Source organism: Panthera uncia, chromosome F2 (genome assembly GCF_023721935.1).
Source record: "Panthera uncia isolate 11264 chromosome F2, Puncia_PCG_1.0, whole genome shotgun sequence".
Taxonomy (NCBI): Eukaryota; Metazoa; Chordata; class Mammalia; order Carnivora; family Felidae; genus Panthera; species Panthera uncia.
Window position 1 is genome coordinate 33,138,197 of NC_064812.1, and position 10,969 is coordinate 33,149,165.

General features: G+C 37.3%; 1 protein-coding gene across 2 annotated transcripts in view; it reads left to right on the forward strand.

The window, feature by feature from the left end:
- Window positions 1-10,757, forward strand: part of LRP12 (LDL receptor related protein 12) — a 74,929-nt gene extending 64,172 nt beyond the window's left edge. For both annotated transcript variants that reach the window (XM_049633014.1, XM_049633015.1), the window contains 3 exons: window positions 1,427-2,531; window positions 4,228-4,360; window positions 8,463-10,757. In XM_049633014.1, coding sequence (XP_049488971.1) covers window positions 1,427-2,531; window positions 4,228-4,360; window positions 8,463-9,329 — 2,105 coding nt within the window. In that variant the 3' untranslated portion in view covers window positions 9,330-10,757. The remainder of the gene's footprint in view (window positions 1-1,426; window positions 2,532-4,227; window positions 4,361-8,462) is intronic.
- Window positions 10,758-10,969: the final 212 nt, after the last annotated feature.

Here is a 10,969-nt window from a genome sequence, read left to right on the forward strand (position 1 = left end):
CTCTCTCTCTCTCTCTCTCTCTCTCTTTCTCTCAAAAATAAACACTAAAAAAATTTAAGTAAGTCTTTTTTTCCCTCAAGTGTTTACTGACATCCTGAAAGTTACTTCAGAATATGTTTTTGTGTGTCTGAATTACCATGGTCTTCACAGCTTCGCAAAAAAGACCGCTCTGTTCCACCTTCCTAGTTTGTAGTATCAAATCTTCTTTCACCTCTTTAAATTATATCTACTTTTTTGCTGAAAATCATTTTGTATCTTCTAAAATTTGTACTTGTCCTTTAGCTTTTTTTTCTTAAAAACACAGTCTTTGTAATACTTATTTAGCTTTCGAAGCACATTTTCTGTCACCTGCTTACCAATAAATAAGAAGTTAATGGAGATGTATTATCCCAAACACTGTCAGTTTGGGGAACTGTCAGGAGCTAATGTTTGATTTTCTTTCCATGCCTCACTATTGGTGTATATTTAGCATTGTACACTACAATAATTGGAATTCTGTAGGTATTTCAGGTTTTTTCCTCTCTCCTTGCCCCTGCTAATTTGATGAATGAATTTATAACATAACTCAAATTCATGCAGTTGTGTAAAACAATAGAAATATAAAGTGGCAGTGTTGTGTTATGGTCACATGAATCATTATGAACCGTGTATAAAGTTAATCTTACAATAATCTTAGCAGAAATTTGGTTCTAAAGAATAGGATTACAAAATATACTGTAGGACACATACAGCAAAATATTGTGTGTATGTATATAGATATAGACATAAACAAGAACTAGAAAAGGATATGAAAAATAGGAAAAAAATTGATTTGAAAGGTGATTATTGTGGGTAAATTTTTCTTCATTTGAAAATATTCTAATGATGTTTATGCAATAAATTATTTTCAAATTTTAGGCAGTGCAGTCTATTGGCTCAAGTGTCTTGTATCATATCAGTAAATGTTCTGCAGTAAGAGAGTTCTCTACAAAAGCAGAATTGTTCTTTGTTCCCCCAAGATTTTATTTAAATTCCAGTTGGTTAACACCCAGTATAATTTTAGTTTCAGGTGTAGAATTCAGTGATTCATCACTTACATATAACACCCAGTGCTTATCACAACAGGTGCCCTCCTTAATGCCCATTCCCCACCCACCTCCCCTCCAGCAACCCCTCAGTTTGTGTTCTCTTCGCTTTAGATCAAAATACTAAGGTCTTCATGGAACAAACAATAAGTGTTTAATGAATTGAACTGTTGAGTAATTAGTGAGCCAATATTAGTTTGCCACTAGAACTGATCTATTTTGTAAAATAAGATTTTTTTAAACCCTATCACTTGGGCTTAGTTAATATTTATTATAAAAGTGTCACTTACTGTTATATATCTTTTCAAAGAGTATGTTTTTTTCTCCCTTCTTCCATCTCCGTCCTCCCCACATCCTCCCAGGGAAGTCTGAAGAACCAAGCTGTGCTTGCGATCAGTTCCGCTGTGGCAACGGGAAGTGTATACCAGAAGCCTGGAAATGTAATAACATGGACGAATGTGGAGATAGTTCCGATGAAGAGATCTGTGCCAAAGAAGCTGGTCCCCCAACGGCTGCTTCTTTTCAGCCCTGTGCCTACAACCAGTTCCAGTGTCTGTCTCGGTTTACCAAGGTTTACACTTGCCTCCCTGAGTCTTTAAAATGTGATGGCAACATTGACTGCCTTGACCTAGGAGATGAGATAGACTGTGATGTGCCAACTTGTGGACAGTGGCTAAAATATTTTTACGGTACTTTCAATTCTCCCAACTATCCAGACTTTTATCCTCCTGGAAGCAATTGCACCTGGTTAATAGACACTGGTGATCATCGTAAAGTCATTTTACGCTTCACTGACTTTAAACTTGATGGTACTGGTTATGGCGATTACGTCAAAATATACGATGGATTAGAGGAGAATCCACACAAACTTTTGCGTGTGTTAACTGCTTTTGATTCTCACTCACCTCTCACAGTTGTTTCTTCTTCTGGACAGATCAGGGTACATTTTTGTGCTGATAAAGTGAACGCTGCAAGGGGATTTAATGCAACTTACCAAGTAGATGGCTTCTGTTTGCCGTGGGAAATACCCTGTGGGGGTAACTGGGGGTGTTACACAGAACAGCAGCGTTGTGATGGGTATTGGCATTGCCCAAATGGAAGGGATGAAATAAATTGCACCATGTGCCAAAAGGAAGAATTTCCCTGTTCCCGAAATGGTGTCTGTTATCCTCGTTCTGATCGCTGCAACTACCAGAATCATTGCCCAAATGGCTCCGATGAAAAAAACTGCTTTTTTTGCCAGCCAGGAAATTTTCATTGTAAAAACAATCGTTGTGTGTTTGAAAGCTGGGTGTGTGATTCCCAGGATGACTGCGGCGACGGCAGCGATGAGGAGAATTGCCCCGTAATTGTGCCTACCAGAGTCATAACTGCAGCCGTCATAGGCAGCCTTATCTGTGGCTTGTTACTGGTCATTGCATTGGGATGTACCTGTAAGCTTTATTCTCTGAGAATGTTTGAACGAAGGTCAGTATCAAGACAAAATTGTAGTGGTTATGGCTTCTGCAATAAACATGGCCCCAGTATTTGCAACAGTACTTTAAGTGTGATCAGCAGTATACTTTGGTCTCATACTATTTTGGGAAATAGATAAATATCTTTTATGGTTTATAAATCAGTGTGAAAAGGCTAAGACTCAAGAGGCTAAACACATAAAAACTAATACTTAGATGGGGCACCTGGGTGGCTCGGTCAGTTAAGCATCCGACTTTGGCTCAGGTCATGATCCCGCAGTTTGTGAGTTAGAGCCCCACATCAGGCTCTCTGCTGACAGCTCAGAACCTGGAGCCTGCTTTGGATTCTGTATCTCCCTCTCTCTGCCCCTCCCCCACTCACACTGTTTCTCTCTCCTTCAAAAATAAACATTTAAAAATATATTTTAAAAACTAATAAATACTTAAGAACTGGTATTTACTAGTTTTTGTTTTCAGATTATTTTGTAGGAATTTTGCAAGCTGCAATATTCAGTTGTAGTGTTTTAACCTGTATTTTTGTAAGTAAGAATTCAATTCTAAATATTTGAGAACCTACTAGGTTCAAAGCACAATACGGATGAGTAGAAAAATGAATAAGGCATAATTTCACAGGCACTGTACAGTTAGGAGGAAGGCATTGGTGAGTGGAATAAGATGGCAAAAATATAAATGGTAGAAAAGCTGTAAAACAAAGTATAGAAGAAAAGTCAAAAGTTAACCTAATCTGATGGGGGGGAATGGAAAGGCTTTTATTGAACAAGTGCCATTTGAAATCTACAAGTAGAATGTAGACAGGGAAAAGATATTGTAGTTGAAAAAAATAGCCTGGGAAAATGCATAAAAGTAGGAATGCCTAGCATTGCTTGGAGAAGTATCACATACTTCATTTCATCTGGAGCCTAAGATACATATCAAGGGCTAAAAGTTAAAACTTGGAACATGGGGCTAGTGTCTCAGGTCCATGACAGCCGTGTGTCAAGAGTTCTCAGTTAATTAAGAAATGGTTAAGTATTAAAAGGTGACCTTCAGAGAGGGTTTTCTTCCACTTGGTGTGGGATAGATTGGACTTGGGAGAAGCTAATGGCAGAGAGAGGTCCCTTAGGACACCATTGTAGAGACAGTGACCCTCAGTTCCAGGAGAATTACAAATAATAGATTCAACAAAAGACTTCATATACCCAACAGGTAAGCTAATAGATACACGCAGATGCACAGTATCAAAATAATCATGCTGCCTCTTTGGCCAGAAAGCTTTTGACTACACTGCAGCATAAGAGCTCAGTGAAGAGTCTGAGGTCTTATAAGAACAAGCTATTCCAGAAAGTGTACTGGTGGCTCATTCACTCTTTTCCTCATCTAAAAACTAAATGTGTTGAACTTGATGATTACTTTCACCTAAAGTCTCAAACCTCTTATGTTCTTAGGGCTTTAAAGATCTAATATATTTACCTTTTACGGGAATTTCTAATTCACTCAAACTTAGTGATCCAGGCTCCTAGTGAAAGCCCCATGGCTTTTTGCCTTTGTATTCTCAGTGTCAGAATGCTATAGATATCCAATAAATGTTAGTTGGCTAAGCTTTAAAAACGGTCAAATATATTAAGGTTCAGCTCTTTTTCATTGTTGATTTAAAAAATTATTTTAGCTTGCCTTTTTAACCTTTTCTGTTCCCCTGTTTTCTCTAACAGGTCATTTGAAACACAGCTGTCAAGAGTGGAAGCAGAACTGCTAAGAAGAGAAGCCCCTCCCTCTTATGGACAGTTGATTGCTCAGGGTTTAATTCCACCAGTTGAAGATTTTCCTGTTTGTTCACCTAATCAGGTATGTTGCAATTTATGATTTCTGTTTCCTAAAATGAATTCTATATTTGTATATATGGTAAAGGACCTTTGTCATAATTCTTGTAGTCAAGGATTATTAAATATATGGAGGATTTGAAATTATGTTTCATTGTATTTTAACAAATGCTACAAAATACCAAATGGTTTCATTCTTCTGATTTTGTTATGTGATTCTTGAGCATTTTACTATTTATGATAATTTGGTGCATTAAAATTCAGAAGTAAAGTTTAGTAAGTTATTTTCTGTTTGAACTAAACATCTAGAAGATTTAAGAATGAACGTTAAAATTAATACATTAGTAATCTGCTAGATTAATGAGTTAATAAGTAAAAGTAAATTGCAATGAAGTTAACATTTCTACCTGACTAGAGGGAAAACTTTTGTTCACAGCCAGATTTTACGGTGTTTAAGAATTCATACCGGTTTTTTTAAAAACAGTAACTAGTAATATATCAATAATTAGATTAACTAGTTAACAATAAAAGTAATTGCAATGAAGTTAATATTTCCACCTGACTTGAGGGAAAACTTGACAGCCGGATTGTACAGTGTTTAAGAATTCATATCATTTTCTTTAAATGGTAACTCATTATTTTATTAATGTTTCCGAATTCTTTAAAGTTCTATTAACACTATTTTGGGGCTCCTTGGTGGCTCAGTTAGTGAAGCATCAGGTCATGAACTCATGGTTCGTGAGTTTGAGCCCCAGATCTGGTCAGCTTGAGCCCCTCTTCAGGCTCTGCAGTGACAGTGAGGAGCCTGCATGGGATTATGTCTCTCTCCCTCTCTCTTCCTCTCTTTCTGCCCCTTGCTCACTCTCACTCTCTCTCTCTCAGAACTAAATAAATTTAATAAAAATATAAAAAATTAAAATTAAATAAAGTCCTATTAGCATTTTTTTAAAAATTTCTTTTTCAATGCCTAAAGTATACCAGGGTTCATAAAGACATAAGGGTGTATACATTTAAAATGTAAATTCGGGGCGCCTGGGTGGCTCAGTCGGTTGAGCGTCCGACTTCGGCTCAGGTCATGATCTCGCAGTCCGTGAGTTCGAGCCCTGCCTCGGGCTCTGGGCTGATGGCTCAGAGCCTGGAGCCTGCTTCCGATTCTGTGTCTCCCTCTCTGCCCCTCCCCCGTTCATGCTGTGTCTCTCTCTGTCTGAAAAATAAATAAACGTTAAAAAAAAAATTAAAAAAAAAATGTAAATTCATTCAGAAATATTTATAAAAATTGATAAACATTATTTTCCCAGTGATTTAATTCTGTGCAAGATGGAAAACCGTTTTCTTTCTGGTAGATATGATTTCTGACTACAGTCTGTCACCTTTATTTGAGTCTTTTAAGAAATATTGGTGAGAATTTATAGCTTTAAGAACATTTCTCTAGATGTAACTTGCTAAGTAAATAATTCAAAAGTTCCACTGGTCAGAATTTTGTGTGCAAAATAAGAGAAAGCTATATATTCTCAGCCCTGCCAGGTGGCAAGTTTCTTTGTAGGTAGGAGCTCAAACAATGGTCAACTCCACCCACCTAGTCTATCATCTGCCATCTGTCACCTACCACCCCTATGCCCTGAAGCTGCCTCCAGGAGTTCAGCTAACTGTGGAGTTAAAGAAAGCACAGTCCACACCAAACAGGTCTCATCTTTACAGAAATTATAAGTTCTGACGTTCCCAAAATGATTTTCAGTTTTGACTGTTCACTAGATGGACTCAGAGGTCACTGAAAGCTCTTATACTCAGGGTTATGGTTAATTACAGGGACAAGACCTAAATTAATTCAGCCAAAGAATAAGACACCTGGAACAGGGTTCAGGAGGGTGCCAAACCCAGATCTTCCAGCTGTCGTCTCCACACAAAGTCAAGACAGTGTTACACTCTCAACACGGGTGTATGACAGTGTGCACAGAATATTGCCAACTAGGGAGCTCGCCCGAGACGCAGCCTCCAGAGTTTTTACTGTGGCTCCACCTTGCAGGTATGATTAACTGCGCGTGTGGCTGATCTCAGTCTCTAGCCCCTGCGCACTGACTGATCCTGCCGAGTCCAGTGCCCACCCTACATCACACTGCTGGTGTGGCTTAGAGCCTCCACCTTAGACACAGCGTTATCTGTATCTGGCTGGCCCCGGGCCCCAGGCCCCAGGCTAGGACACTCCTGTCAGAGATGATGCTGTAAGGGCTCAGAGGTCACATCCCAGAAGCAGATGGCAAAGGTCAGACCTCACTCTGAATAACATTTAATTCTTTACTACATACTACACCGTTCTTTAGGTTTATAGTTTAGCCTTATGAGGGAATTATACTCAACAAAGTTTTAAAATAAAATGTTTATGAATAGTAAGCTAGATTTTGTTCCATTTATGAGATTAAACTTTCAAATTTCAAACTTTTGGTAACACATTATCAATTTGTTATTAATTATCAATTATTATTTTCTTTAAAAAGAAAAAGAATATTCTAAATTCCCATCCCATTCAAAAATAGAAATGCTTTCTGAAGAATGCTTTCTTCTTTCATAAACTGAAGAAGTATGTAAAATTATCCCTAAAACATTAGGAATCTAATGTAAAATTAATTTTAATTAAACAGACTTTTAACTCTAAGTAGAGAACTTCACTATGACGGACTCTAATGTGAAAGTGAGCATTGTTGATCTCGATGGGTAATAGCTGAATAAAAGGGAAGCTTATCTGAAGAGCCTTCTGTTCACTGCTGGGTATAACATAGTACTCACATGAAAGCCTTAGAACTCAAATGCTAAATGGGGAGGACCACATCTATGGAGAAATTCCTTAGGGATGTGAACCGGTTTTTTGTTTGTTTGTTTGTTTTTTAATATAAAATTAGATACTTCTTAATTGGTGAAAAATCTGACTCATTTGTATAGCAAATCTGTGTATGCTGATCTTCAGATTTCTTATTGACAGTCCGTGCCAGATTATTAAATATTCCTATGATCGTAGTTCCTTTGCTTTCTGTGAATTATATTCCTGAGATTATGTTCAAAAGGCCTATGTGGGACTTACAAGTAAGTTTAATACCCATCTTGAAGAGAGGTGGAGAACACATGCTATCAAGGGAAACTCTTTTCTTCTGTGAAGGGAAAGGGAGAGCCATTCGCTTTGGCAGGGTGAAATTATAGCATCATTGGAAAGGGAATATGTCAACTCACCATTTTTTCCTGGAAATACTGTATTTTAAATACCAAATGCCACAAATGAAAGCTGGGTTTGTTCCAAGTTTGAATACTCCTTTTTATAACCACTAGATGGAGCTTAAAGACTGTTTTATATAAATGTTGTATGTTTTTAAAATAACCCATTAATGTATTCATCTAGGAAAATGAGTAAATTTTCAAAGAATAAGGGTGTGAAAATTTATGCTTAACGCTATGCTGTAGAAAATAAAACCTAATCTTTAAAGATTGAGAAGAGTCCAAATGTCTCAAATACCGTTGTGTTGTAGTGCTATAAAAAAATTAATCTTAAACTTTGTTTCCTGTGCTGTATTATAAATTAATTAATTCTCTTATTTATGACAGTATAAATCAATCTTCACTACCCATTCATTCAACAAATCCTTGAGAACCAGCTGTGAAATATATATATATATATATATATATATAACTTTACCATGTTTGGGAAAGTTTCAACCTTGTAAATCAAGTCTGACTTGTTCTGTGTTTAAAAACAAGAAAGGCATAGACCAGATAAAGAGCCTAGTTTACATTCCTAGCTAAAGCAGTGTCAAATAATTTTGTCCCTTTGGCACACTTTTAGAATTGGATTACAGCGTCCAGTTTTGAAATAAAACAGTTGTTGTAATTGATATGAAACATCACTCTAAAGTTGTATGTATAAAATGCAGTGTCAGGAAAATCTTAAGTGAGCAATGGTACGAGTTATAGATTAGATTCTGTGGTAGGTGAACCTTTACAGATGAGAGAATTGAATTCATCCTTCATAGACTCTAACAATGAGTAATAGTGTCTTTACCCACAACATGTTCTTGTTAGAAGCATGTTTTCTGTGTTAATACTTCATTGTTAGCGATCTTAAGATCTCCTCTTATTTTCTGTAGGCTTCTGTTTTGGAAAACCTGAGGCTGGCAGTACGATCTCAGCTTGGATTCACTTCGATCAGGCTTCCAATGGCAGGCAGATCCAGCAATATTTGGAATCGTATTTTTAATTTTGCAAGATCACGTCATTCAGGGTCGTTGGCTTTGGTCTCAGCAGATGGAGATGAGGTTGTCCCTAGTCAGAGTACCAGCAGAGAACCTGAAAGAAGTCATGCTCACAGAAGTTTGTTTTCTGTGGAGTCCGACGACACAGACACAGAAAATGAGAGAAGAGATACGGCAGGAGCATCTGGTGGGGTTGCAGCTCCTTTGCCCCAAAAAGTCCCTCCCACGACAGCAGTAGAAGCAACAGTGGGAGCAAGTGGAAGTTCCTCAACTCAGAGTACCCGAGGTGGTCACACAGATAGTGGAAGGGATGTGACAAGTGTAGAACCCCCAGGTGTGAGTCCTGCGAGGCACCAGCTCACAAGTGCACTAAGTCGTATGACTCAGGGGCTGCGTTGGGTACGTTTTACATTAGGGCGATCAAGCTCCGTAAATCAGAACCAGAGTCCTTTGAGACAGCTTGATCATGGGGCAAACGGAAGAGAAGAAGATGATGATGTTGAAATGCTAATTCCGGTGTCCGATGGAGCTTCAGACTTGGATGTGAATGACTGCTCCAGGCCTCTTCTCGATCTTGCCTCGGAGCAAGGACAAGGGTTTAGACAACCATGCAGCGCAGCGAACCCTGGAGCGAGGCCAAGTAATCGAGACGGCCCCTGCGCGCGCTGTGGCGTCGTCCACACTGCCCAGATCCCAGACACTTGCTTGGAAGCAACACTGAAAAATGAAACAAGTGACGATGAGGCTTTGTTACTTTGTTAGGTACGGATCACAGCGAGCGAGGCCATGTACGAGTCGGAGCAGCATCCGTTCGTTGTTTTGTAAACTTCACAATTAAACTAGTTTTAATTTAAAAGCAAAAAAGATGCAGGGTGATTTCTTATTATTATATATTAGCCTGCATGGTTAAATTAAACAACTTGTAACTCTATGAACTTTAGAGTTTACTATTTTAGCAGCTAAAATTGCATTATGTATTCATACTGTTCAATAATGTTCTTCCATTCGTTTTAATTGTTTTTATCCTGGTACTGTAGTTCACAGTAGATGTATGGCTGCTGACTCATTCAACTGTCAGTTTATCTATCCTATGTTAAAACATTTGTTTGTACAAAATAATACCTTCTTCTCATTGAACCCTTTATGCTTTTTGCCATTACATCTTGTAACTTAATATATCACATTTCAAGGTGGTTAATGTACAAAAAAAAAAAAAAAAAAGCCCCTTATATTCACCTGACTTTTTATTTAGGTGACATCTGTCTAAATATTATTGGATTTCATCATAATATGAGCTTTCTCAAAGGGAAAAACCTTTGTCTACAAATTTTTCTCTTACATTTAACATTCTGTGATGTGAAATTTAGATAGAGTTAGAAAAATTAATGGCAAAAGTGAAACTCTTTTATAGATTTTCTAATGTTGACTTTAATACTCTAATATGGTACAAACCAAATGGTAAAATCCCAAGTCATTTCTTTTTTCATCCCTATTTCGGGACAGAATTAAGCAGATGAAGATATTCTACTATGCATTAAATCTTGAACTTTATAAAAAATGTACAAAAATTGTACAAGATAAGTTCCAACTGGTAATATCCTTCCCTGGTACAGGGTGATGCTTGTATTGGACCCTAGGGATTTGCACTAACGTCATGTCAAGGTCACAGATGAGTTCAGTGCAGAAGCACTATCACTTTCAATACTGTCATTTGCTACCACAATGACTATATATTTCCATAGCTTTGGGGGGGGCGTTTTTATTACAACTTGAAATTGCTTTGCTGGTTTCATATTTATTTGTTGTATTTAAAGACTGCATTATTGTAAGAGTGATTTTCGATATATTTTATTCACTGCGGGGAAGGATCATGCTACACGTCAGAAAGCAAATTACGAAATCATTCAGATCCTCCCCCCTTTTTTAAGTAGAATGAATTGCAAACCCCGCATATTTTTTTATTGTCTATTCTTGTTTATTTATTCTTTAGCTGTCTGTTTTAATAGCTTAATGATTGAGTATGAAATATGTATTTGTGTGTGATTATTGCTATTTATTAAATTTTCAATATTTTGCTGAATGTCATTTTAAAGCATGTTTGAGGTCTTGTGTATTTGTCGTGTTATGCTGTCAGAAAGAACTGACTGAAATGTTTTAATATGTATCCAAAATTAAAAATCACTTTTTTTGTATTGCCTTGAGGTACTTTCTAAATCAGAGTTGCTCTTTATTTTTGTTGCAATTTGGTGCACGTGCAGATTGAGGCCGTAAAATACTGCGCTGTGTCTAGAAGAACATTGAAGGGCAGGCAGTCTTCTTCAGAATAAGGTGGTAGCTTATACCAGCACTTGAGGGTAAAAATTCCTAAGGAGCTGAATATATTTGCCTTTGAGAAAACTTCT